Source organism: Sebastes umbrosus, chromosome 2 (genome assembly GCF_015220745.1).
Source record: "Sebastes umbrosus isolate fSebUmb1 chromosome 2, fSebUmb1.pri, whole genome shotgun sequence".
NCBI classification, from domain to species: domain Eukaryota; kingdom Metazoa; phylum Chordata; class Actinopteri; order Perciformes; family Sebastidae; genus Sebastes; species Sebastes umbrosus.
The window spans coordinates 2,324,206-2,350,705 of record NC_051270.1 but is presented as its reverse complement, the minus strand read 5'-3'; the positions used below and the strand labels follow the sequence as shown (position 1 = coordinate 2,350,705).

The 26,500-nt window shown below is 38.4% G+C and overlaps 2 protein-coding genes across 6 annotated transcripts; one reads left to right on the top strand and one right to left on the bottom strand.

The window, feature by feature from the left end:
- Nucleotides 1–8,080: 8,080 nt before the first annotated feature.
- LOC119501086 (beta-1,3-galactosyltransferase 1) lies at nucleotides 8,081–11,208 on the top strand. Of its 5 annotated transcripts, none has more exons than XM_037791214.1 (3): nucleotides 8,121–8,242; nucleotides 8,316–8,390; nucleotides 9,916–11,208. In XM_037791214.1, the coding sequence occupies exon 3, from the start codon at nucleotides 9,929–9,931 to the stop codon at nucleotides 11,090–11,092; it is 1,164 nt and encodes a 387-aa protein (XP_037647142.1). In that variant the 5' UTR covers nucleotides 8,121–8,242; nucleotides 8,316–8,390; nucleotides 9,916–9,928; the 3' UTR covers nucleotides 11,093–11,208. The 5 variants fall into 5 exon arrangements, with proteins under 5 accessions (XP_037647109.1, XP_037647142.1, XP_037647116.1 ...); XM_037791188.1 differs by having other exon boundaries at nucleotides 8,122–8,242; nucleotides 8,316–8,386; XM_037791195.1 differs by having other exon boundaries at nucleotides 8,127–8,242; nucleotides 8,320–8,386.
- Nucleotides 11,209–23,883: 12,675 nt separating this feature from the next.
- Nucleotides 23,884–26,500, bottom strand: LOC119502150 (interleukin-17C-like). The gene is made up of 3 exons (XM_037792992.1): nucleotides 26,117–26,500; nucleotides 25,808–26,010; nucleotides 23,884–24,563 (listed from the first exon to the last, which is right to left on the bottom strand). Exons 1-3 carry the CDS (start codon nucleotides 26,141–26,143, stop codon nucleotides 24,329–24,331), a joined length of 465 nt encoding a protein of 154 aa, XP_037648920.1. The 5' UTR covers nucleotides 26,144–26,500; the 3' UTR covers nucleotides 23,884–24,328.

Here is a 26,500-nt window from a genome sequence, read left to right as displayed (position 1 = left end):
ACGTAATGCCCGGAAACATGGACGGGAGCCCGTGAGGACCATTTATGCACAAAGATGCAGCGCCTAAATCAAGACACGGGTTATTTACAGAATAGTATATATACATGTCTGTATATAGATGTTTATCTATATACAGACATTTAATACAGTAGACTGTATATAGATGTCTATCTATATACAGTCTACTGTATATAGCCTAATTTATCATTTATAATAATTTAAATATATAATATATATGGACTATTAAAGATTTGTTTATAAAATGAACTATAAATACAATCAAAATAAAATATGTTTAATTTATTTAATAATAATGATAGTGGAAAAATACAATATCCGCAATTCTAAATAAACAAATATAAAAACCAGTGGTAGAAGAAGTATCTTTTCTTTTCTACTGTGTAAAAATGCCCTGTTACAAGTAAAAGTCCTGCATTTAAAATTTTACTTAAAAGTACAAAATCAACAGCATCAAAATGTACTTAAAATACCAAAAGTATTCATTATGCAGAATGGCTCATGTCAGAATAATATATATTATATTACTGGATTATAATTTTTCATTAATGTATTCATCACTTAAATATTGCAGCTGGTAAGAGTGGAGCTGATTTTAATTACTTTTTATACTGCTGGGTAGCTTATGATAATACAGCGTACATTATTTGTGTATTATATTTTATATTAATACTCTAAATCTTCATAACTAAAGTTATCAAATACATTTAGTGTGATTAAAAATGTACAATATTTGTAGTGGTGTAGAAGTAGAAACATTCAAATGTAAATACTGAAGTAAAGTACTTCAAACTTGTCCTTAAGTACAGCACTTGAGTAATTGTACTTAGTCCACTAAGTACAATTAGTAGTTACATTACATTACCCCACTGTTTTAAACTCTTAAATTGATTACTCGTTAATGAAATTAAAGAGTACATTGACAAAATCTCCTCTTCAAACAATATGAAAGGTGGCGACCGCCTATAGGTGGCGCCCGTCCGCCAATAGGTTGCGACCGCCTATAGGTGGCCTATACCTTAAGCCGGCCCTGCATACATGCCTAAAAAAATTTAAACACCAACCATTCATGGGTGTCAGTATTGTGTTAAGATAGACTCACTGAAATGAGTCACAAAACAAATATCTGATGTTATTGTTTCGGGCTTTATTAACCTGACAGATTGTGAGATAAGATGCGACTGTGCTGGACTATTTCCTGGTAGTGGTAGAAGTCAGAAACTGGTCTAAACAAAACAAACGCTCTGTTAGCTCTGTTCTTCATTGTTATCGTATGAAAGCGGTGTTTACACACCGCCGGCCTCCACCCATCGTTGTCATCACGTCAGATCTGCAAACACACACAACCTGGTTAAACACACAACAGCACACAAACCTGCTGGACTTCATCTCTGCTCTGATTTGTTTTTAGTAAAATACAATAATCCTTTATGTGTACCACAGCAGAGAAATTTGCATCGAATTAAGAAATGGATTAAGTAATGGATGCAGACAGTGGTTCTCTAAGTGAGCGTCCCCGGCGCTCTGCAAGGGAGTCTGAAAAGATTTCAGATTCATTCATTTAAATTACACTTTTAGTTCCATTAGTTTCCATATTTCTTTTTTTTTTTTTCTTACAAAAATGACTTCAACGAATATCTTAATTTTTAAATCTAAAATAGTTCATAGATTATGTTTTAATCTGACAAATTCAGAATAATTTTAAAAGGAACAGTGTGTAATAATTAGGGGGATCTATTGGCAGAAATGTAATATAATATATGTAATATAATATTAATAACTATGGGTGAGGACGAGGACCTCTGGAATAGGCCGCCAGAAGAGCTGAGGACATCACAATCTATAAATACCTTTAAAAGAAATCTTAAAACATATATTTTTAGTTTAGCAATCTCTTAATCTTTAATCTATTAAAAACATATTTATATATTTTAAGCTTTTTATCTACCCTCTCCTAATGTGTTATGTTCATTGTATTGTTGTATGTTCATTGTATTGTTGTATTTTCATTGTATTGTTGTATTTTCATTGTATTGTATTTTCATTGTATTCTTGTGTTTTTATTGTATTGTTGTATTTTATTGTATTGTTATATTTTCATTATATTGTTGTATTTTTTGTGTATTTTGTTACCATTGTATTGTTGTATTTTATTGTATTGTTGTATTTTCATTATTGTTGTATTTTATTGTATTGTTGTATTGTCATTGTATTGTTTTAATTTATTGTATTGTTGTATTTTATTGTATTGTATTGTTTTAATTTATTGTATTGTTGTATTGTCATTGTATTGCTGTGTTTTCATGACGTCTCAGTGTGTGTAGTCCACCTAGCTGGACTACACACACTGAGGATCAATGATTGTGTATCTTAACAATAAGAACTTACCATTAGTCATTTCTTTAATTTGGTCGCGTCTTCTTCTCTCCATCTCCTCCGGGGTAAAGCGCTGGTAGCGAGCAGCGCTGTTGTACAGTATGCAGCTACAATCCGGGCGATCTCAGTCTCTTTAACACTGTCCTCATTCAAATAACTTTAATTAAATCAAATAAATGAAGTCTGTCCAGTTGTCGTCAGATTTATCACCTCTAACGGGAATTGAATTTAAAAGTCGAGCGATGTTTTACTCACGTGAATTCATCTTGTCAAGCCAGCTATCCTCCTCTGTCATCTGTCATTCAACTTTATTGAACCACGTCAATAAACGGCTCTCCTCAAGGGAAAACTTTACAACAACGTTACGTTTAAGAGCTTCAAAACTATGTAGATATGAAGGGCTCATTTAGAAGCTAACGGAAACACAACAATCCAGCGCTGTCCACTGTTGGGCTCATTTTCTGTAGCATGGTGGAATTAGCAAGGGCAGCACTGTAAAGATAAATTGAGGGCGTATAAATCTTTGGATGTCTATAGTTAACTATCCTTCAGTAAAGTCAGTCAAAAAGAGAGTCGTACAATATTGGCGAAGCGTTTCAGAGACGGAGAGAAAGGGTTGCTAATAGCTGTAATAATCGGCTGTAAAAAGGGTTTATAGATCCCAACAGCTGCAGACCGCGTCCCAGCCTCTTCCAATAAGCCTCGTCACAAAGGCGGAAAGTAATACTAGACATGACACACACGGTGAGTATATCAAAATCAAACAGGAAACACTAAACGAAAGAAACAACTCCCGGCCACCAAAAAGATAAACACAAGATAGTATATCAACGTCTTAAGTAAAAGTCCAAAGACCTCTGGTTTATTAACAGCGCCAGACCGTGACCTTTATTCTGTTTATGAATAGGGCAGATTAATAATTACATTTGTGTGTGTGTGACTACAGACAATCAACACATCTTTCTGCCTCTTCATGTTTTTATTCTTGGATTTTACTTTTGATACTTTAAAGTACATTTTGGGATGATACTTTCGTTCTTTTACTTCAGTAAAATGAATAGAAGACATTTACATGTATATTTACTTTCCACCTGGATTTGTTTTTACTGATATGTAAATGTTCATATTTGCATAGAAAGCCAGCACACAGGTTCTGTTTAAGACCTTTTCCCTTCAAGCACAATACCTGTCTTGTCCCTGTGTGAGCACTTTGATGGTCACTCAGTGGCTCCTTGTAACCAGGTTAGTCAATGATTTCAGACCCGCAGCGAGCATGACCACGTCAGCTGATATGATCGTGAGAGTGAGAACACTTGTTGATAAAAACATGACTGAGTTCTTAAGTTAAACCAACACACCTGCCCGCCTGCACCAGGAGTTTGACTTTGTACCTGGAGGCTGGATGGATGGGGGTTGGTGTTGGCTCTCTGTTTAGGTTCATATGTCTCATAACGGCTGCTTTCTGGTGTTAGTGTGCCAGGCAGGTTGAACCAGAAGTACTCCGACACTACTGTAGTGAGTCTCTTTGTCACGTTATTGGACAGGCTGGTGGTTTAAGAGGCTTCCTATTGGATGGACAAGTGTGGGGCTATTGAGCAGATCATTTACAGATAGATCATAAAGGCTAATTTGGGATAATAAAATAGGCTTCACTTCCTCCTTTCCTTCCCTGTAGAAACAACGGTGTTTTTTAGGCTGCGTTCGGATTCCAAAGTAGCTTTAGAAGGGTTTACACCAAACGTTCCCAGGACTTTTAGTTCCCGGAACTAATCTTCAAGGATCTAAAAGGTTCCTTCAGCTCACTGTTGTCTGCGTTTCCACCGCGGTCTAAAGCATGGATGTATGAAGAGAACTGGATGCAGCTGTTGGAGGCGGAGCCCCGTTCATTCCTATGAAAGTTGCTCAGTGGCGCTGGAAGCCAAAATGGCCACGACTTCCGTCTGGAAAAGTACCCGGATCTTCCGGCGATCTTCCGCAGCTATTGGGCCCATTGAGCAGGCGCAGTAGCGTCCCCTCGGACACATGGCTCGGTCACATGGCTCGGTCACTGGGACCCAACCGTCACGGAGTCGTCACGGCTTGCTAACTCCGCCTCCCAGCCCTCGCTCCAGCCTTGGTCTGGGCCTCATTCACATGAACGGAGGAAGGGAAATAACTCTGGATTCAGCTATTAGTACCATTTACAACTTTTAGGACCTATTTAGGTCTATTCAAGTGTTCGTACTGGGAAGTTGATTCACCTCAAAAAAAAAAAAATATCCGCTGAGTTACATACGTCTCTTTCCCAAAGTAAGTCTATGGGAAAAAGTATTTTTGGGCCCAATGGCATCACGTGACGGACACAGAAGTTGTAGTACCGCCGTTTTGTTTTTACTGTTTATCTCATGAACGTTGTAAGTAAGGGATAATGTACAGCGAGCCGGTCATTGTTTTGAAAGAACCCCCCGTCAGGGCGATGCCGCGATGGAGCGGAGCGGTCTCTCATCACCCTGAAGGGGTTTCTTTCACAACAATGACCTGCTAGCTGTACATTATCCCGCTTATTACACGGCAACTTATTGAAGAAATCAATAATTTGACACAAAAATGGTCCAACAGAGTCTGACATCAGAGTTGCGCCCATAGCAACGGTCCTCTATACATAGTAACAGTCTGCTATACATAGCAACGGTCTGCTATACATAGCAACGGTCTGCTTTACATAGCAGCGGTCTGCTATACATAGCAGCGGTCTGCTTTACATAGCAACGGTCTGCTATACATAGCAACGGTCTGCTATACATAGCAACGGTCTGCTATACATAGCAATGGTGTGCTATAAAGAAATTACAGACCGCAGAACGCTGTGATTAACCAATCAGAATCAAGTATTCAACACAGCCGTGTAATAACAAAAAATAAAATTATTGCTTCTGTGACAAATTTCCAGAGTTGTAAAATCATAACACAATACGATTTGGCGTGTGATGAACCTTCAAATTCACAGATCTGTTACTCAAACCCGACTATTTCATGTCTCACCGGCACCTGAAACAAACACTCCGACCAACACGAGTCTTTTGCATTTTTTGAATACCAGCGGGTTTCTGTCTGAGCACCTAAACAAGCCCTCAAGGTGTGAAAAACAAAGTGTGTCTGAACGCAGCCTGAGGCCGCTTGTAAAGTCAGTCAGTTTTGGCTTGACAGTAGTACATGAGACAGGTAATCTGAAATAGATCATGTGCCTCTGTGTCCTCCGGTGCTCCTAACGGCATCTGCAAGATTTCACAGCCCGGAGGAAACAACCAATCAGAGCTGATCTGAGGTCTGCCGTCTCTGAGCAGCTGTCAATCACTCACAAACTCCGATCAAACGGTCAAACGGAGGCAGCGCTGATCAAATATGAATAACTATTCTGTTACTGTAATGCCTATTTCTCTCCTCAGATGTTGTCAGAAACATCTTGTAGTGTGCTACGCTCGAGAAGTTATCTGATACGATACTTCCTCATTTCACAACAAAAACCTAGATAAGGAGGCAGCTGGCTGGAGGGAGATGCCTGAAAGTTTACTGAGGCTACTATTGGCTGTACTGTTTGTCATTTTCAGTAAATATCGCAGTATCAAACATGTGTTTTCTGTTTAAAACACACAAAAGTTAGAAGAAAGCAAGTACTACTCACCCATCAAGTGGTTACGTCTCCAGTCGGATCTGGAGCTCACAGCTGATCAGTACGTGGTTTGTTTACAGGGCGTAACAGAAGTGCATATTTAACAGAGAGTGTTGGAGAGAGATGTTATTAGACTGTAAGTAAATAAAAAGACAACAAGGTCAATATTAGTCATCATTATAATAAATTATTAGTTCTGCGTTATTAAATATATAAATAATAAATAAAGTATAAGATCCTTTTCTAGAGGCAGTAATTGTTCGCTTTACCAGATAAAACTGCGAGAAAGGGGCAGTAGGCAGAACGTTTTTGGCATCATTGAGCAAAAATCCCATAATATTATTATATTGTAATTCAAGTGTTCTGGAAGGAAACTAGACTTCTGCACCTCCTCATGGCTCTGTTTTCAGAATAGAGAACCGGTTCTCGTTAAGAATGAGTTCTTAGTTGTCTGATTCCTTGGCGTCTCATGCCTCCGTGACTATCGTTTCCTCTTATTGATACTTTCCAACAATTCCATATGCACAATGACGCATACTCACGCTGTATCATGTTTCAGTTTGTTTGGGACCGGAGCCAGCGTGGCGCTACTAAACCTGAGGGGAAGCACTCTATTTTCTCCCTGATAAAGCGACACTGTGAACAACAAACCTGTGTTGAAATCAGCAGGAAGAGGGTTAGTAATGTTAGCTGTTAGCAGCCGTTAGCAGCACAGTCCTGACTGGATAGATAACGGAGCTACTAACGTTAACAGAGGTGCCATTGAGTTATTATTATGAGACGTTCAAAGTCGGCTCGGGAAAAATGACTATTGGGCGAAGGTAAATTACAACGATATCATGATGTGTTCAAATGTAATCTCGTAAAATTAAGTTTTTTGGTGAGAAACTTGAATGAATCTAGTTGTTTTGAAGGAGATGTTTTCACATAAATATAAAATAGATAATAGCGAGAGAGTTATGACCTGTTTAACTTCCTAACACTAGCTCTAAGCAGCTTGCCAATATTTCTTTTAATCAAAGTAAATATTTAAATATTCATAATAATTTGTATTGTGTGTTTTTATGCAAATAACCACTATAGATGACATTAACAAAGTACAGCACAGTACAGTACTGTGTACCGTACCCTCCCTCCCCCTTAAATAGTGCTCCCCAGAAGCTACTGTGTAATTCGAACACTATAATTTTTTTAATGTAAAATATATCAAACATTGAATGACATAAGATCTAAAATGTTATTCCTTCATTTAGCGCAGAGATTTAAAATGTGGCAGAAAAAAAAAAACTTGCCTACCACAGTGGCAGGAAGTGAATAAAGTTTATTTCAGACCGTGGTGCCGGGTCACAAACTTTCTCATTTTACAGCTAAACAGTGCTACAAGATGTTTCTGAGAACATTTGATGAGAGAAGTAGGCAGAATATTGATTCATATTTGATCAGCGCTGCCTAGTTTGACCGTTTGGTCAGAGTTGGCGAGTGATTGACAGCTGCTCAGAGACGACAGACTCCAGCTCGGCTTTGACTGCTTGTTTTCCTCCGGTCTGGGAAATCTTGCAGTTGTCATTAGGAGCACCGGAGGACACAGGAACATGATTTTTTTCAGATTACCTGTCTCATACACCACTGTCAGGATATAGTGACCATTTTATAAAAATATATTTTTTTTAAATCCTATTTGCTCCAAACAATCTAAATACTTCCTCACCTCTAATTATGAACAAACATACGCAGTAAATATTTCACCACTCAAACAAAATAACAAAAGGTAAGTAATCCTGTAAAGCACCTCGTTATAAAAACAACCAAATCATAAATATTTCACACGTCACACCCTCCTCCTTCACACACACACACAAACACACACACACACACATACACACACACACATACACATCAACGCACACAACCAGGTGTGAGCTCAGAGGAGCTGTTCCTGAAGCCTCTGGAGGGACTTTACATCAGCTCTGAGGGAAAAAAAAAAAAAAACACTGGTGAAGTCAAAGGGGTGGAGCAAACAAAGGTGTGGCTACCTGCAGGTAGGAAAAACAAAAAGGGGACACAGTTCCATGGTTACTTATTGAGAAACCCTGTGGCTGGCTGCCAAGAAGCTCAGTGTTTCACAGAGATGGCAGTGGATAAGCAGGTGTTTTGACATATGATTTGAATGTTGGTGGCTGATCCAGTTTTCTCTCACAGGTAGGAGTCAACTGAACGCCTCAAAGTGGAGTCATGAATTTTTCAGTGTAACGTTTCTTCTGTTATCTAAAAGGAAGACAGCCCTCATCTATAGACGGTCGAGAGTCAACATGCTGCACGGAGGTTTTGCTGAGTGACACAACGGTAGGTGAGCTTTTTTAAAATATCTGTTCTCATGAAGCGGTTCGTGTCTGACGAGGAAGCAGAGAAATAGAGGAAGAAAAAGGAGGAACTGTTAATGATTAGTTAGGAGTTTTTATCATGAAAATGTGTAAAGCTGTAAAACTATTCTTAAGAGTGATGGTTTAAACAGTGTTATGACTAGTAATTTATCAAATATTTAAATATTGTTCATTTGAAAGTAAAAACACTGATAATACATTTATTCCTAGTACTCATATCTTTTACTTAAGTAAAGGTATCAATACCGCAGCAGTAGAACAAGTACTCATATCTTTTACTGAAGTAAAGGTATCAATACTGCAGCAGTAGAACGAGTACTCATATCTTTTACTTAAGTAAAGGTATCAATACCGCAGCAGTAGAACAAGTACTCATATCTTTTACTGAAGTAAAGGTATCAATACCGCAGCAGTAGAACAAGTACTCATATCTTTTACTGAAGTAAAGGTATCAATACTGCAGCAGTAGAACGAGTACTCATATCTTTTACTGAAGTAAAGGTATCAATACTGCAGCTGAGTGACACAACGGTAGGTGAGCTTTTTTAAAATATCTGTTCTCATGAAGCGGTTCGTGTCTGACGAGGAAGCAGAGAAATAGAGGAAGAAAAAGGAGGAACTGTTAATGATTAGTTAGGAGTTTTTATCATGAAAATGTGTAAAGCTGTAAAACTATTCTTAAGAGTGATGGTTTAAACAGTGTTATAACTAGTAATTTATCAAATATTTAAATATTGTTCATTTGAAAGTAAAAACACTGATAATACATTTACTCCTAGTACTCATATCTTTTACTGAAGTAAACGTATCAATACTGCAGCAGTAGAACGAGTACTCATATCTTTTACTTAAGTAAAGGTATCAATACTGCAGCAGTAGAACGAGTACTCATATCTTTTACTGAAGTAAAGGTATCAATACTGCAGCAGTAGAACAAATACTAAGATATTTACTGAAGTAAAAATAGCAAAACTGCAGCAGTAGAACAAGTACTCAGATCTTTACTGAAGTAAACGTATCAATACTGAAGTGTAAAAATACTCCCTTTTTTACAAGTAAAACAACAAGCTGACAAGTTTAAAAGTTTCATACTTAAGTAAAAGTACCAAAGTATTAGCATCATAATATACTTAAAGGTACCAAAAGTAAAGTACTCATTGTTGCAGAATGGACAATTTCAGAATCATACATTACCGGATTATAATTACTCATGACTTTAATGTTGCAGCTGGTAAAGGTGGTTTAATTACTTTGTGTACTACTGGGTAGTATAATAATATATTATTATTTATCAGTTGGTTTATATTTCGTATTCATAATCTGAATCTTTAAAGTAACTAAAGCTGTCAGATAAATGTGGTTGGGTAAATATTTTCCTCAGAAATGTAGTAGAAGAAGCATAAAATGGAAATACTCAAGTAAAAGTACTCAAGTAGACTACTTTAGTAAATGTACTACATGTCTGTCTCACTGTGCGATCTGTGCTGTCAGCCAGGGGCCGGAGATGGAGCCAGAAAACAGGAGATGCTGTAGTTGGTCACGACGCCAGGGTTTCCTCCTCGTCCTGGTGTTGGCAGCAGTTTTGTTTTTCTACACCACCGACAAAACGGAGATAATGTTGAACTGGAGCCCAGTAAAATGGTGGATTCCATTTAAAAGTCTGAGACAAAATGTCGTCTCTGGTTCCAACACCAGCACACCTGCACTTCCTCATACTGAGAATATCATGACAACCAATGTGACTGATCTGACTGGACAGACAAATGGTTCTGTGGCGCTGACTCAACAGATACAGGCACCAACTGACCCGGCAAAACCGCCTCCTTATAAATCTCCGGGCCTGTACTTTGTGGAGTACCCCAACGAGTACCACTTCATTATAAACGAGCAAAACAAATGTGAGCAGCAGAAGCCTTTCCTGGTTCTGATGGTTCCTGTGGCGCCCAGCAACAGGGCGCATCGCGACGTCATCCGCAGCACCTGGGGAGGCGAGAGTCAGGTTCTGGGCAAAGTGGTGCAGCTGTTCTTCCTGCTGGGGCGGCACGCCGGAGAAAGAGCGCAGCAGCTCCACGAGCAGCTGATGGAGGAGAGCCGAGAGCATCGGGACCTGATCCAGAGCGACTTCCTGGACTGCTACAAGAACCTGACCATAAAGACCATGGTGATGCTGGAGTGGCTGGACTCCCACTGCTCCAACGCCGCTTATGCCATGAAGATTGACTCGGACATGTTTCTGAATGTGCCCAAACTCATCGAGATGTTGTTAACGGCTCCAAAGACAAACTACATGACCGGAGAAGTGGTGAGAGGAGCTGCAGTCCGGAGAGATAAACCATCCAAGTGGTTTGTACCTGTGGAGGTTTACTCTCAGGCCTATTACCCAGTTTACACTTTGGGTCTGGGCTACGTCTTGTCTCTCGACCTCCCTAAAAAGCTTGTGGAGGCATCCAGACATGTTAAAGCTTTTTACATTGAAGACGTGTATTTGGGGATGTGTATGCAGCACTTGGGCATCCCTTACACCCAAAGCGGGGGTTATTTCCACGTATTTCCTGTGTCATACAGTCGCTGTGCGTACGCCAGGCTAATAGCCACCACTAGATCTGAAAACACTGATGGAGTGGAGGTTTGGAAAGACTTTAAAAGACCGGGTCCACAATGTCCATAAACAGGATTTATTCTATTTTTACCTCCGCCGAGGCCGAAGGCCTAGGAAGGAGGTTATGTTTTCACCGGCGTTGGTTTGTTGATTTGTTTGTTTGTCCGTTAGCAGGATTACTCCAAAAGTCTGTGATGGATTTGAATGAAATGTTTTGGAGGGGTGGGGTGTGGCACAATGAACAATCCATTCGATTTTGGTGGCGATCCGGATCATGATCCGGCTTCGGGAATTTTTTGTAATAACTCCGCTCAGCCTGTGCACTAGCACCACAGGCTTTAAGACATGCGCAGTGTAACTGATGACATGTTCATAACACGTCACCCTGCCTCTTTCCTTCTGCCAGCTTTCCTCATCAAACACGGTGACGTTACAGTTTACTTCGACCAAGGCACAATGTGGGTCGTTGCGGGCTTACTACGTTGTAAAAGTGAAAGTGAAACTTAAAGCAACATGTCTAACATGTAAAACTGAATGAAACGTAAAAACAAAAAGGCTCCTTTAGGTTTAGGCAACAAAAACAGTCAGATTTAGGTAATAAAACTACAACTACTTTAGGTTTGAGCAATAAAACTACAACTTCTTTAGGTTTAGGCAACAAAACTACAATTTCTTTAGGTTTAGGAAAAAAAAAAACCTAGCTAGGTTTAGGCAACAAAACTACAACTTCTTTAGGTTTAAGCAACAAAAACAGTTAGGTTTAGGCAATAAAACTACAACTTCTTTGGGTTTAGGCAATAAAACTACAATGTCTTTAGGTTTAGGCAATAAAACAACAACTTCTTTAGGTATAGGCAACAAAAACAGTTAGGTTTAGGCAACAAAACTACAACTTCTTCCGGTTTTTATACGTGCACATATGAAGGAAACAGACAGCCGTTGGCTGAACAGCGATATTACAGAGAAAGGCTTTGGAAGATGTTTGAAATTTTCACCACTGTTTACATAACAAGGGATTAAGTAAAGGGGTAACAGTAAAAGTAGTAACCACAGAGGTAATAATGGCCAAGGTGGATGAAGCTGTTTGCTTAAAAGAAATGAAACCTCAAGTGTGTTAGTAGTCCTAGTCAGAGGTCTGGTATGTACTGCCACCACTAATACCTCACAACCTTGAACAAATACTGTGGCACTGTCCCATCCATTTATCCCAAAACAGGTTTTATTTTACCCTTCAGCTGTTTTTTTAGCACTAGCAACTGAAAAAAAAAGCTCCTTTCTTCTGCACGAAACGTGTTGAGACACATCACAACATTCAGTGCCCTGCACCAGGGGAGATATTTAGTCCTGATGTTATCTGAGACCATTGGGCTGCAGCAGCTGCAGACTGCATGAGGAAGTCTGGGGAGGTCAAAACTGCAGCTACATCTGCAGTATAAACGGCAACTTTTGGTTTGTGACCTTGCTGCTGCACACAGTAGTGCCACATTTGATTTATTCCAGGGTCTAAACCAGGGTGTAAACATTTAAAGGGGATATCCATAGTCAGTGTATTACCTACAGTAGATGGAGTTTATATTTAGAATAATTTAACCGCTTCACCTCGCCGTCAGGCAGCCCTTTCTGACAGGGAACTGAAGCCGTTATCTATGCTCTCTTCAAAGCCACCAGACTCCACTGACAAAAACAGTAATTTTACCTTTCTACCGCTAATGTGTGACTTTGGTGTTTTAATGGGTTAGTTTGGATTCACCAGAGTCACACAATAACACAAACTAACCAATCAAGGCAGCGGTAGACCCATGGATGTATTAAGAGAACTGGATACAGAGTTGGAGGCGGGGCCCCGTTCATTCCTATGAGAGCTGCTCAGTGGCATGTGAAGCCAAAATGGCTCAACTTCCGAGTGGAAAAGTACCTGGATCTTCCGGCGATCTTCCGCATCCATCGGGCACATGGAACGTGCACAGTAGCGTCCGCTCGGTCACATAGTTCGGTCATGGACTAAAAGTCTTTTTGGGCCAAATGGCATCACGTGACGGACATGGAAGTTGTAGTACCGCCGTTTGGCCACTACGAAACTTGAGATCAACGACCGGCGCTCTTTTTGGGGCTTGGGTAGACCAGCAACTCCCGTGTTCTACGAGGTAAAATTACTGTTTTTGTCAAAGGAGTCTGGTGGCTTTGAAGAGAGCATAGATAACAGCTTCAGTTCCCCGTCAGAAAAAGCTGTCTGACGGCGTCCTAACAACACAGTCTCACGGTAGTTCGTGAAATAGTCACAAAATTGAATATATTTGATTCATGTACATAGACACAAATTTCCCTTTCAATGACGTATTTTTCTTGCTTTTTCCTACAACTGTCCATCAACACGTGACTCACGTGTCAATTTCCGCTCCAGTCTTTTCAAAATAAAACTACTTAAGGAAAAGATCACGGTTTGGGTTTAAAGAACACAAGAAGGTGTGTATTTAAGTACGGAAGTTATATGACATAAATCAACGTTGACTTCTGGTTTCACACGGGACACAAACAGCGGTCTTGTCCTCCTTCCTACGTGGCTTTTGCCGCTCTCTATACTTCCCGGTTCACAATTACGTGGATTACATACGAATTGATTTCGACCATCACGAAAGAAAATGGGAAATTTGTGTCTATGTACACAAATCAATACATCGTGACTATCTATGACCTGCTGTGTGACTCAGCTGGTCTAAAACACGTTTTGTTGCTGCCTCCGTCCGCAGCACTATATCGCTTTGCTCCCGGGCTGGTACTCCCCAAATAATCCCCACTTTTACGTTACATGAGTTGTTTACAATATCCAGTAATAACTCAATAATTTATTACTTTTGTTTATTTGTATTTATAACGCTTTATAATAAGGATACAAAACACATGGTTAAATAATGAGTGTTGTGCAGTAGTGTAAAGAATTACAATTTGAAACCCAGTAATCACCCGGTAGCACGCAGCTACTTTGACACTTTTGTTGTCGTCTTGTTTGCTGATAAAATCTGTTTGTGGGCTGAGTGGACAAACTGGTCCGTCTCTGAGGGAAGCTGACTAATCAGGGCAGGATGAACAGACGTGTGTCAACACTTTATACAGTTGTGAAGTGAGAAAGAAAAACAGAACTGTGAATCTCAGTATTTGTAGAAATTGCAGTGCCGGGCTGAGTTGCCGTAAAGTGGGACACCTAAGCTCCAGTAGGTGTAGGTCTTCCTCAAACAAATAAAAGTCAATAAAACATAGATATTTAATGTCTTTCTAATATGCCTAAATGCTTAAAAATATTATAGTCTTTATTCTTTCTTTCTTTCGTATTATTTATAGTCTTATTGTTTGTTTGATGTTTGATTCTCCATGTAACATCCACACATAAGCCTCGGTTTTGTAAAATAGAATAAAAAATAATAAATAAATAAATGAATAAATAAATGAATAAATTAATGAATAAATAAATAAATAAATACAATTATGAATAGAAACAAATACATGTAACATCCACACATAAACCTCGGTTTTGTAACAGCAATAACACTGTAAGTGGTAAAATTACTGAACGTGGGAATGCAATTTTTCAAAATAGGCGCTAAATATTCCTGAAATGTTGCAGAAAAAAAGGACTTTATGAGTCTTGATGGTTTTTAAGGTGTGTTCAAGCTGATCAGATCATTTCTCTTTTCATTAGGAGAAAAACCGACAGAGATATCGCTGGATACATTTCTGGGTCACCAGTAGCCTCTAATCACAGTTAAAGGCCGGGTTGACGATGTTCTCCAGGCTCCCCTATCTGTTATATTGGTTGAAATGGTCTTTACACCCCGACAGCGATCCGTTACTGATGAGCTCTGAAAAAGGACCGGAAAAGAGCCGTCATCTGTAGCTGCTGTAATCCTGTAAAAACGTCTACCAATCACTGCCTCGCGGTCCGCTTGGAAAGAACCAATCAGATGCCAACATCGTCCACCCTATCTTTAAAGCGATACTGAACTTTGGTAGAACTTTCTAACTAACTAGTCATGATATTCTCCAGCTGAAGGGGAGAACTGTCATCAATCGCTCCGGTGAGCAGTTTGTTCTCTCTCTCCATTCACTCCCGTTGCTTAGCGATACAGGTCGCTAAAGTAGCTTTCACACATAACCCGTTTGGTTCGGAGGGAAAAAACTCTGTCTGTGATCTTCTGACATCTGATCTAATCAGTTTAAAGAAACCTTGGAAATCATTAAGAGTCATAAAATCAGTTTTCTGCAACATTTAGGAATATTTTGCTTCTATTTGGCGGGCATTTTGCCAAATTGTCAGCGCCCCGATATCTATATCTTTTCATAACATATAAACCTACATCTGTGCCAAATATGTTGCTTTTATCACAAACTGCACAATTGTTACAAATATTTCAGCTTAAGCTGCTCCACAAAAAAGTGGATCTGGTTTTATTTGAACTTTAAAACCTTTGAAAAGAATGAAAATATTGCAACCCAAAAAGCTTGTATATTTCAGCGCTTAGCTATGAAGTAAATCTGCCTCTGCTCGGTCACACTTCTCACTAATTGATGACATTTCTGTGAAGATTTTATGTAGCTTTACTTTAGAGTAATGTTACCTGTAGATGGCATTCAAAGAACAGATATGAATGTAATTCAGGACCTTGTCCCAGATGTCCTCAGATATTTCCATCCCATTCCTTAGGTGGGACATCTTTATCCCAACAGAGTGTCTTTTAACAGACTTTTCAGTGTCCCACATTTTGGACATGACTGTCCCACATTAGGAAATCAAGATTTGTCTTGGCAGTAGAGTACTTATATATCTACCATTGCTTTTATGAGTGTGACATCTGCATTTTAAATTTTTTGGTTTGATAAGGACACTACCATCACTTTTTTCAGACCGAGTACAAGTACAAGTACTAACATTTGGGTACTCGTAGATACCGAGTACCGATAGGAGTACTTCTCTGTGCCAAAAGACCCTCGTTAACAGCCAGCTGGAGGGTGTGAGCGACACACGGCAGGCCGGGGAGTCCCGCATACGAGGCGGTGTGCCGCGACCGGCTCTAGGTCGGCTTGGAAAAGGTTCGGGGCGAAGGTGCTTCCCGGGGCCGTGGCCAAAGTGTCACCGGGGCGGACTGTCCTTAGTGCGCCCCAACCGCATCATCATGCCCCCAGGGCGGGGCTCAGCCCACGTAAAAAGGCGCCAGGGGTCTGTGGCGATGTCTGCAACCCAACCGACCCGTCTTGAAACACGGACCAAGGAGTCTAACGCATGCGCGAGTCAGAGGGTGCAAGCAAAACCCCTTGGTGCAATGAAAGTGAGGGTCGGGCGCACCACCGGCCCGTCTCGCCCGCACCGTCGGGGAGGTGGAGCGTGAGCGCGTGCGATAGGACCTGAAAGATGCTGACGAGAGGTTAACGTCACGTTGCCGTAAAGTGGTATCGGTGCCGTTGTATTGGAGCCGTTTTGCGAGTACGAGTACATGGGCACAGTATCGGACCCGATACCCAATACTGGTATCGGGTATCGGTGCATCCCTAGTTTGGTTTTAATGTTTTGGCTTCATATCACAATATATTCCAGAAATCTGAAATGCATAAAAAATGTCCCACATGAGGCTAATTCACCCTTTAAAGAGTATGACAGATATTAACATGAATTAATATTGATTTTATGATTTCTTAAAGGTTGAATTCATGTCACTACTCGTGCATTAGTTATGCTTTTACTAAAACGTGTGTTTTGCACCCTTATTATATAGTTTCTATAATTTTTGCGGTTTATAATAAGTTTGTGTTTTTACTATATTTATCACTAGTCTTCATGTCTCTGCTCATTCTCCGGTGGTTTAACGACTTTATCCGTCTTTTTAAGCACTTTATAACGCTGGTAAGGAAGGCGCTGTATAAATGAAGTATATATTTTATTCCTATGATGAAAACATGTCATCTAACACGCCATCCACCACACAGTGTTTCTATATCATACAAACATGTTTAAAACTGATATAAATCTCTGCTGACCACATTGTAATATCTCCTGTGTGACTTCAGTTGTAATCACTACAACAACAAAGAAATCAGTTTATTATGTGTATGAATGAATGAATGTGGATTTGCTTGACTTTCTGTAAGGTTTTATTACACTCAGGTGAAATGTGATAAATGTGACAGAATAAACCCTCAGGGCTGTAAGGCGAATGTGCAGCTTCATGCATATGGAGGACGGAAACCTGCCAAAATAAAAAATAAATAAATAAATAAATAAATGACTTGATAAATGTGTCATTAAATGTAGCAAAACTACTATTAAAAAATATATCTAGCCATTAAGTAGTTGATAAAATGTGACATAAATTGATATTTTCTGTTTTAATTTTCCCTTTTATTTATTTAGTCATGCACCTTGACCCTCTGATGACACATGTTGAGTGACAGCCCCCTCATTTGCATAATGAGGCAGAATTACATGAAGAAATGTAAAAAGAAAAGAATACAGAAATAAATAAGTTTGGGGAAATAAATAAAAAATTAAATGCAAAGGGAGAATCATGCATGCATAAATAAATAAATAAATAAATAAAATAAATAAATAAATAAAAAATAAAAAATACATTTAATACATTTAAAAATAAATATAAAATAAATGAAAAGTTCCTTAAACAAATAAAAGTCAATAAAACTAGTCTACTGAAATTTTATGTCTTTCTAATATGCCTAAATACTTCAAAACTATTATAGTCTTTATTCATTATTCTTTCTTTATTTATTATTATTTATAGTCTTATTATTTGTTTGATGTATCCATCCACACATAAGCCTAGGTTTTGTAAAATAAAATAAATAATAAAAAAGAAATACATATATTTAAAAAGAAATATAAAATAAATTAAAAAAATTTTAAAAAAAATGCATGAAAAAAATAAATGCAAAATTAAATAAATAACAAAATACATAAATAAAAGGGAAAATTAAACAGAGGAGTATCTAAATAAAGGAATTAATACAAAGATAAATAAATAGAGAAGCAAATTAAAACAGACAATTTATGTCACATTTTATCAATTAATTAATAACTATGTTTATTTTTAATATAATTTTGCTACATTTAATGACAAATTTATTTATTTATCGAATAATTTATTCATCTACTTTTTGATTTTGACAGGTTCGGTCCTCCATACATGCAGAGGGAGATTTATTGAACCCATATGTTTTTAGTTCCTGTTGTCATGCAGAGACACCAAGTGGACATTTAGGACACTGCAACTGAACAATGTGACCAAACCATTGTTTGTTATTCATGTATGTGTAATAAATGGTTCAGAAAATGTATCTTTGTGTGTTTATTTATTAGCAATGATGTGTTCATGGATCTATTATTATTGGTTAAGATAAGGCTTAAGTTGACTAAAATGGACCAGTACCTACAATTTTTTTTTTCACAAAAGTCTAAGTTTTTTTTTCAATTTCAACTTTTTTTTTATTTGAAAGAGCCTCAAAACATTGCTCCTAAACATTTTGCTTTATTTATAAGCTTACTTATAATTGATAAAGTATTGTTCTAATTCATAATATAATCTACAACGGAGTATTAGGGCCACTTTGAGGAAAAATAAATAAATCTGAGATTTAGAGAATAAAGTCAGAAGTTTACGTAAAGTTATGACTTTATTCCTGTAATAATACAACTTTTTTTTCTTGAAATAGTATGACTTTATTCTCATTCAATTATGACTTTTTTCTTGTAATATTATAATTTTTTTTCTTGTAAAGTCATGACTTTATTCTCGTAATATTAAAAAAAATTCTCATAATATTACAACTTTTTTTTCTTGAAATAGTATGCCTTTATTCTCATTAAATTATGAATTTTTTCTCGTAATATTATGATTTTTTTCTTGTAAATTTATGACTTTATTCTCGAAATCTCTGATTTTTTTCCCCTCAACGGGCCCTAATACATCGTAATAATCCTTATTAGTGATGAGTGACATTTGCCATGTAAGGCTCACCTACCATACAGTTTCTCTGAAATGCTTCATGTAACAGGATGCCCTGCTCACATTAACAACCTCTGACCAATCAGAACTAGTGTAACATGTCAACTAGTGTTGTAGCAACAATATAAGATCAGTTACTGTGATTGGTTGTAAACTCTTAAAGAGCGATGATGCTCCAACCTCACCTGGCCCATTTCACCTGAACTCCACCTGGACTCCACCTGGACTCCACCCTCCACCTGAACCAGCTGCAACATTAAAGGTAAGGTGATGTAGGCCTACACATTAATGCATCAACAATTATAATCCAGTAATATAATATATATAATTCTGCATAATGAGTCATTTTGCTTTTGGTAGCCAGTTTAAGTACATTTTGATGCTAATAATTTTGTACTGAATGCTGATGATGTCCTGCCGCCATTTAGAAACGTCAAAATTCACTTCTCAGAGTCGTAACTGTATAAAATCTGAACACACAGACATGAAACACATGTTTTTAGATTCAGTGTCACTTACAGTTCCCGGCGATGCCCTCATCTCTGATGTCCATCTCCAATAAACGTCATCATCAACATCAGAACCTGAGATTCATCATGTTTTTCAGTTTTCTTCAGTATCACAGTAATCTAGTGATAGTTGTCTGTACGTTCATGGACACATTGCAAACTACACGTGCTAATGGCTCATTCGGGATACTTTCAATGATGCTAATTTGCCAAAATATAAACAGGTTTAGGCTAAAATAAAACCATGGAAGTTCTTCTTCTTTGTTGGTGTGTTATGGCGGTTGGTAAACAACTTTATGGCTCATTACCGCCACCGGCTGGTCTGCAGAGAGGACCAGGATTCTTCTTCTTCTTCTTCTTCTTCTTCTTCTCTGTCTTCTCTTCTCTTCTCTTCTCTTCTCTTTTGTAGTCTTGAGTCTCTTTCTGAACGTTTTGTTTTTGAACGTTTACTTTATAGTCGTTTTGCATCTCTTTTTAGTTGTTTTGTGTCTCTATGTGGTCATTTTGCATCTATTTGTAGACATTTTGTATCCCTTTGTTGTCATTTTGCATCTCTTTGTAGTCATTTTGCATCTCTTTGTAGTCATTTTGCATCTCTTTGTAGTTGTTTTGAGTCTCTTTGTAGTCATTTTGCGTCTCTTTGTAGACATTTTGTGTCCCTTTATAGTTGTTTTGTGTCTCTTTGTAGACATTTTTCATCTCTTTGTAGTAATTTTGTGTCTCTTTTTGGTCGTTTTGCATCTCTTTGTCTCTCTTTGTATTTTTTTTTTTGTCTCTTTGTTGATGTTTTGCATCATTTTGTAGACATTTTCAGGATCTGAAATTAAGCTTTTTCCTCACCTCATCAAATCTATGTATAACGCTTTAGACTTGTAAACATGAGTGAGTGGTACCAGACCGTAGATCAATGGAATATATGTTGTAACCTTAATCCATGACTGCATTTAATTTAGGAATTGTTTCTTAAAAATAATATTTCTTAACATAGGGAAAACCTATCTGCCATGGTGGCAGGTGACCTGAAATTTGTACCTGCCACAGCCAATATTCAGCCTGCATTTGGCAGATGGCAGGTGCTAATTTCATTCCCTGGACATTTTGTGTCTCTTTGTAGACCTTTTTGTCCATTTGTGACTTCACAACAAGAAATGTTAGCAGTGAGGTCAAACACAGGACTTTCTGTGTTTTTTTTCCGGCAATTTTCCGTCCGTTACTTTAATTAATATATTAATATATATGCTTGTGCTGTTTGAGAAAACTAATAACAAAATTAGTGTATATTAACACATGTCAACAACAACTCAAAGTGCTTTACATGAGATATGAAAGACAAGGAGACACAAGACAATATATAAAACAAGATTAAAGGAAGAAGATTAAAGGAAGAAGAAGATATAGAAATGAGCTAATATAGAATAAAATAGGAGAATAACAATGCAGTGCAAGATACGAATAGTCCCACATTTTATTTCATTTATTCAGTTCTTCCTCTTCCAATCTGTCCTGTAGCACCAAGCGTGGCCTGTAGATGGCAGCACGAAGCTTTAAAATGTTGTTGCTATATTTCATTTTTACATCACTTTCATTTGCTTTTGTTCAAAGTGCATCAAAGAACTAACAGCCTGTTTGGAGTTCTAGTGGTGGAGGAAGCATTCAGATTCTTTGTAGTGTAGATGTAGTGAAGTAGAAGTACAAATATTCAAGTTAAGTACAAGTACCTCAGATACTTAAGTAGAGTACCTGAGTAAATGTATTTAGTTTACGCAAAAACGACTACAAAGAGACGCAAAACTTACACAGAGACACAAAACAACCACAAAGAGACGCAAAACGACAACAAAGAGACGCACAACAACGACAAAGACACACAAAACGAAGACAAAGAGACGCAAAACGACGACAAAGAGACGCAAAACGATGACAAAGAGACACAAAACAAACACAGAGACGCAAAACGACTACAAAGAGATGCAAAAACGACTACAAAGAGACGCAAAACGACGACAAAGACACACAAAACGAAGACAAAGAGACGCAAAACGACGACAAAGACACACAAAACGAAGACAAAGAGACGCACAACGATGACAAAGAGACGCAAAACGATGACAAAGAGAAGCAAAACAACTACAAAGAGATGCAAAAACGACTACAAAGAGATGCAAAAACGACTACAAAGAGATGCAAAACGCCAACAAAGAGATGCAAAACGACGACAAAGAGATGCAAAAACGACTAGAAAGAGATGCAAAATGACGACAAAGAGATGCAAAAACGACCACAAAGGGACGCAAAACGACAACAAAGAGACGCACAACAACGACAAAGACACACAAAACGAAGACAAAGAGACGCAAAACGACGACAAAGAGACGCAAAACGACGACAAAGAGACGCAAAACAACGACAAAGACACACAAAACGACTACAAAGAGACACAAAACGACAACAAAGAGACGGTTTCTGGTTTCTGATGGCTTCTTGATTTCTCGCCTCAGTATTGTAGCTGTGAGCTTTGATTACAGCTCAGTCATTTGAGTGCAAACTGTGTCATAGTAACTGTGCAAGTTACTTTTACTTTTTTCTGTACAGTTTAAAATGTACGGCAGGTTTTGGCACAGAGTGCAGGGCAGCATTAAACTAAAAATAGTTTAAGTACGGTTATCTGTGTGTAGAAAACTAAACCTTGTTACTGTGGAAGTCCTGGTCCGTCTCAGAGCTTTTCAGGTTGTTCATCTCTTCACCGTCTGGAGCAGCGGAGTCAATAAGTAGCTAAATATGCTGGTGTAGGTTATCTGAGGCCACTTCTTCAGGTCGTCCTCCATCTCTCCGTAGTAGAAGGCAGAGCTATGATCACATTATCCCGTCTGAGCTGTAATAGGTGGTGTTCACACATGTTTTATAATCTCTCTAAGAGAGAGGATTAGCGTAGCGTTACCATGGAAAACACCGGTTGTGGTTCAGTGACACGACGCGCCGGAAGTTGCGCCCATAATTCACGCAAAGCATCATGGGAGCTATAGGAATGAGGTGGATATGTGCCAGCATCTAATCTCATCATTTGAATTCTATAAAGTGTTTGGGGCTCATGTCGTAGCCCACAGGGGACACCGATCCTGCAATGATTTATACCTGTAAGAAGTTACAAACAGTACCTTTTAAGAATTTGATTAAGTGTAAGTAAGAGAAAATACAAGATCTATTAATAATAACTTTCTGGAGATTATCTATCTATGACTACAAATTATAGATCACATTCATTTCTGATTGTATTTTTACATGAAAGATAATGAAATTATAAGTGTAATTTATAGATGCAAATGAGGAGATACAAAAAGTACAAATGACTCAAAGAAAACCTTTTATTTGTTTTGGTAAATGGTAAAGTTCAAATGAAAGAGAACATGGACAGAGTTGAATAAACATTTCAGACGAGACGAAGCAGCAGCACATGTTGTCAATGAGGCTCGTTTGTGCTTTCATAATGCATAAAACTCAACTACTTCACAGGACCAATGAAGGGTATTACTCAACATTTGACTGGCTCATCCTCTCCTGAGTTTGTGTCTCAGGATCAAGGAGTTACAAATACATCATACAATGTGCAATAATAATAATAATAAATCTAAACTAGTAGATTAATAGTCACATTTTGACCTCCAGGGGCGTCTTACACCATTATCCAGTAGAGGCCGACAGCTTTAAAACAACTCAAATCACCGGCCTCTTCACAGCGATCAAATCTACATTTGATAACAATATAAAAAAAACACACTGTATAAATAAAAAATATATTTTCTATAAAAGTCATGTTTAAAATCCTCTCATTTAGCTAATGAGGTTTTACTTCACATGAAACACACAGCACATAACTTCAATGAGGAGTTAGATGCTTTACAGTGTTTTAAAAGTCATAAATCAAAGTGTGCTTTTAAAGTGTGCATGTGCCTAATAATAATGCCTTATTTTTTTAAAGGAATAGCTTGTCATTTTGAGAAATGTGAGTAAGATGAGACTGACAGTTAGCTTAGCTTAGCATAAAGAATGGAAACAGGTGGAAACAGCTAGCCTGGTTTCGGTTTAAGGTTTTTGAAATGGGGTTATGTGCCAGAACTAATGCCAATTAAAGGTACAGTGTATAGGATTTATACTGTAACTGGTTACTGGTTAAAAAAATGCGCTTGGGAACACTTTCGCGTAGCAACGGTGCCACTCTCGCTTCAGAATGTTTTTGGCATCATGGTTGGTTTTTCCTCCGGTCTGTGATATCTGGCAGATGCCGTTAGGAGCACCGGAGGACACAGAAGAACATGATTTTTTTTTTTCAGATTACCTGTCTCATGCGCTATTGTCACGATATAGTGACCATTTTATAAAAATAACTTTTTTTTTTAATCATATTTGCTCCGTTTCTACCCGCTGCTGCTTTAAGTGCGCCTGTCATGCGTCCACATTGACAACAATGGATTTGAGCGTGCAAAAGATGCAGCATGTGTATCATCTCAGAACCCCTCAGATTTATCTGGTGACCCTTTGGAGGGCCCGACCCCTAGGTTGGGAACCACTGGACTAAAGTAACTGTACAGTTAAAAGTAGCTCCACCTGAAGCAGCTTCAACAGCAACATGCTGCTCTAACAGGGATGGGACATCGCAGACGTTCCTCTCCCACAAGCATAAAACTGGAATAAATAACTCTAACTAATGACATCTTTATAGATTAATTGAACCCTAAGCTACAAGATGGATTGATAAAGAATCAGCACCGATGTGATTACGATAGTTTCTTTGATCCCTAAGCGTACTTGGGCACAACACAAGTGCAGGCCACGGGGACGTTGATAACATCCTTCTTGGCCTTGTATTTCTTTGGGTCTCGTTTGCACGGAGTCTTCCTCATGACCATCAGCGAAGCAAACACAGGCACCGAGTTGTAGTCCATGACTTCACGCTGGTTGATGATGCAGCCGAGATGAAGACACTTGGCGAAGGGGATCTCATAAGGAGACCTGTCGACTTCTCTGTCGAAGCTGATAGGAGACGAGACAAAAGACAAAAGAACAGACGTCAACAATCTGAAGGATTTCTGTTCGTATTCGTTCTCTGTTGTGAATTGTGGAGAGTTTATTATTCGTATTTCAAGTCAAATTACCTCGATGTGATTGTAAAACACTTACAGTACTTTTCCTCAACTAAAACATCTGAGTACTTCTTCCATCACTGCAGTATTGTTACTTTTACTTCAGTTAAGATCTGAATACTTCTTCCACCACTGCAGTATAGTAACCTTTACTTAAGTAAAACCTCTGAGTAACTTCTTCACTGCAGTATTGTTACTCTTACTCAAGTAAAACATTTGAGTGCTTCTTCCACCACTGCAGTATTGTTACTTTTACTTCAGTAAAGATCAGAGTACTTCTACCACCACTGCAGTATTGTTACTTTTACTTCAGTAAATATCAGAGTACTCCTTCAACCGCTGCAGTATTGTTACTTTTACATCAGTAAACATGTGAGTACTTCTTCCACCACTGCAGTAATGTTACTCTTACTTCAAGGGAGTACTTCTTCCACTACTGCAGTATTAGTACTTTTACTCAAGTAAAACATCTGATTACTTCTTCACTGCAGTATTGTTACTTCTACTTCAGTAAAGATCAGAGTACTTCTACCACCACTGCAGTATTGTTACTTTTACTTCAGTAAAACATTTGAGTACTTCTTCCACCACTGCAGTATTGTTACTTTTACTTCAGTAAAACATTTGAGTACTTCTTCCACCACTGCAGTATTGTTACTTCTACTTCAGTAAAGATCAGAGTACTCCTTCAACCACTGCAGTATTATTACTTTTACTTCAGTAAAGATCATAGTACTTCTTCATCCACTGCAGTATTGTTACTTCTACTTCAGTAAAGATCATAGTACTTCTTCATCCACTGCAGTATTGTTACTTCTACTTCAGTAAAGATCACAGTACTTCTTCATCCACTGCAGTATTGTTACTTCTACTTCAGTAAAGATCACAGTACTTCTTCATCCACTGCAGTATTGTTACTTCTACTTCAGTAAAGATCATAGTACTTCTTCATCCACTGCAGTATTGTTACTTCTACTTCAGTAAAGATCAGAGTACTCCTTCCACCACTGCAGTATTATTACTTTTACTTCAGTAAAGATCACAGTACTTCTTCCACCACTGCAGTATTGTTACTTTTACTTCAGTAAAGATCAGAGTACTTCATGGTATCAGCAGTAGTATGTTGGTACTCACGTGTAGTTCCATGGAGACAGGGAACGGTTGTTCAGCTCTCTGTTCGTCCTTGTGTCTTGCGGGACCTTAAAGAACCTCTGTTTATCTGAGTAGCTCCTCTGGAACCGGTTCAGACTGATGTTAACCAGTTGCCCACTGACACAGCCGGAGGAGCTGCCAGCAGCAGCTGAGAGGAGGTGGTCGGTGAAGATCAGCAGAGAGATCTAGAAACATTTAGAGATAAAAACACATTCAAACCGCTGGAGACGTTTACAACTCCAAAACTGAGTCTGTGCGTAAAAGCTTGCTCCCTCTGGATCACTGACTCACCATCTGCAGGCTGATTAATCTGCTCATCTTGAACCTGGAGGTGTTTGACTGTGGCTGGCTGCTCCATTTATATACACACAGTATCTGTGTCTAAAGGCTGCTTGTTTGACAAGGAAAGACCTTTAAATCTGAGTTTTTCCCTTTAAGTGATTCACTACCTCCAGAGACAGAAAAAGAGAAATATCAGCATCATGACTCAGACCTGGGCAGTGTAAGACATTTTCAAAACTATTCATAACATATTCATAACTCTAGTTTTAAGCTCTGTGTATATAGCTACTCCCAGTCAGCTGGCTCACTGCCTGAAACATTACGACAAGCTACCATATCACTAATTCTGCAAAAAGGCAAAAATCAACAGGAATGTGGGGGACGAGACAGGGG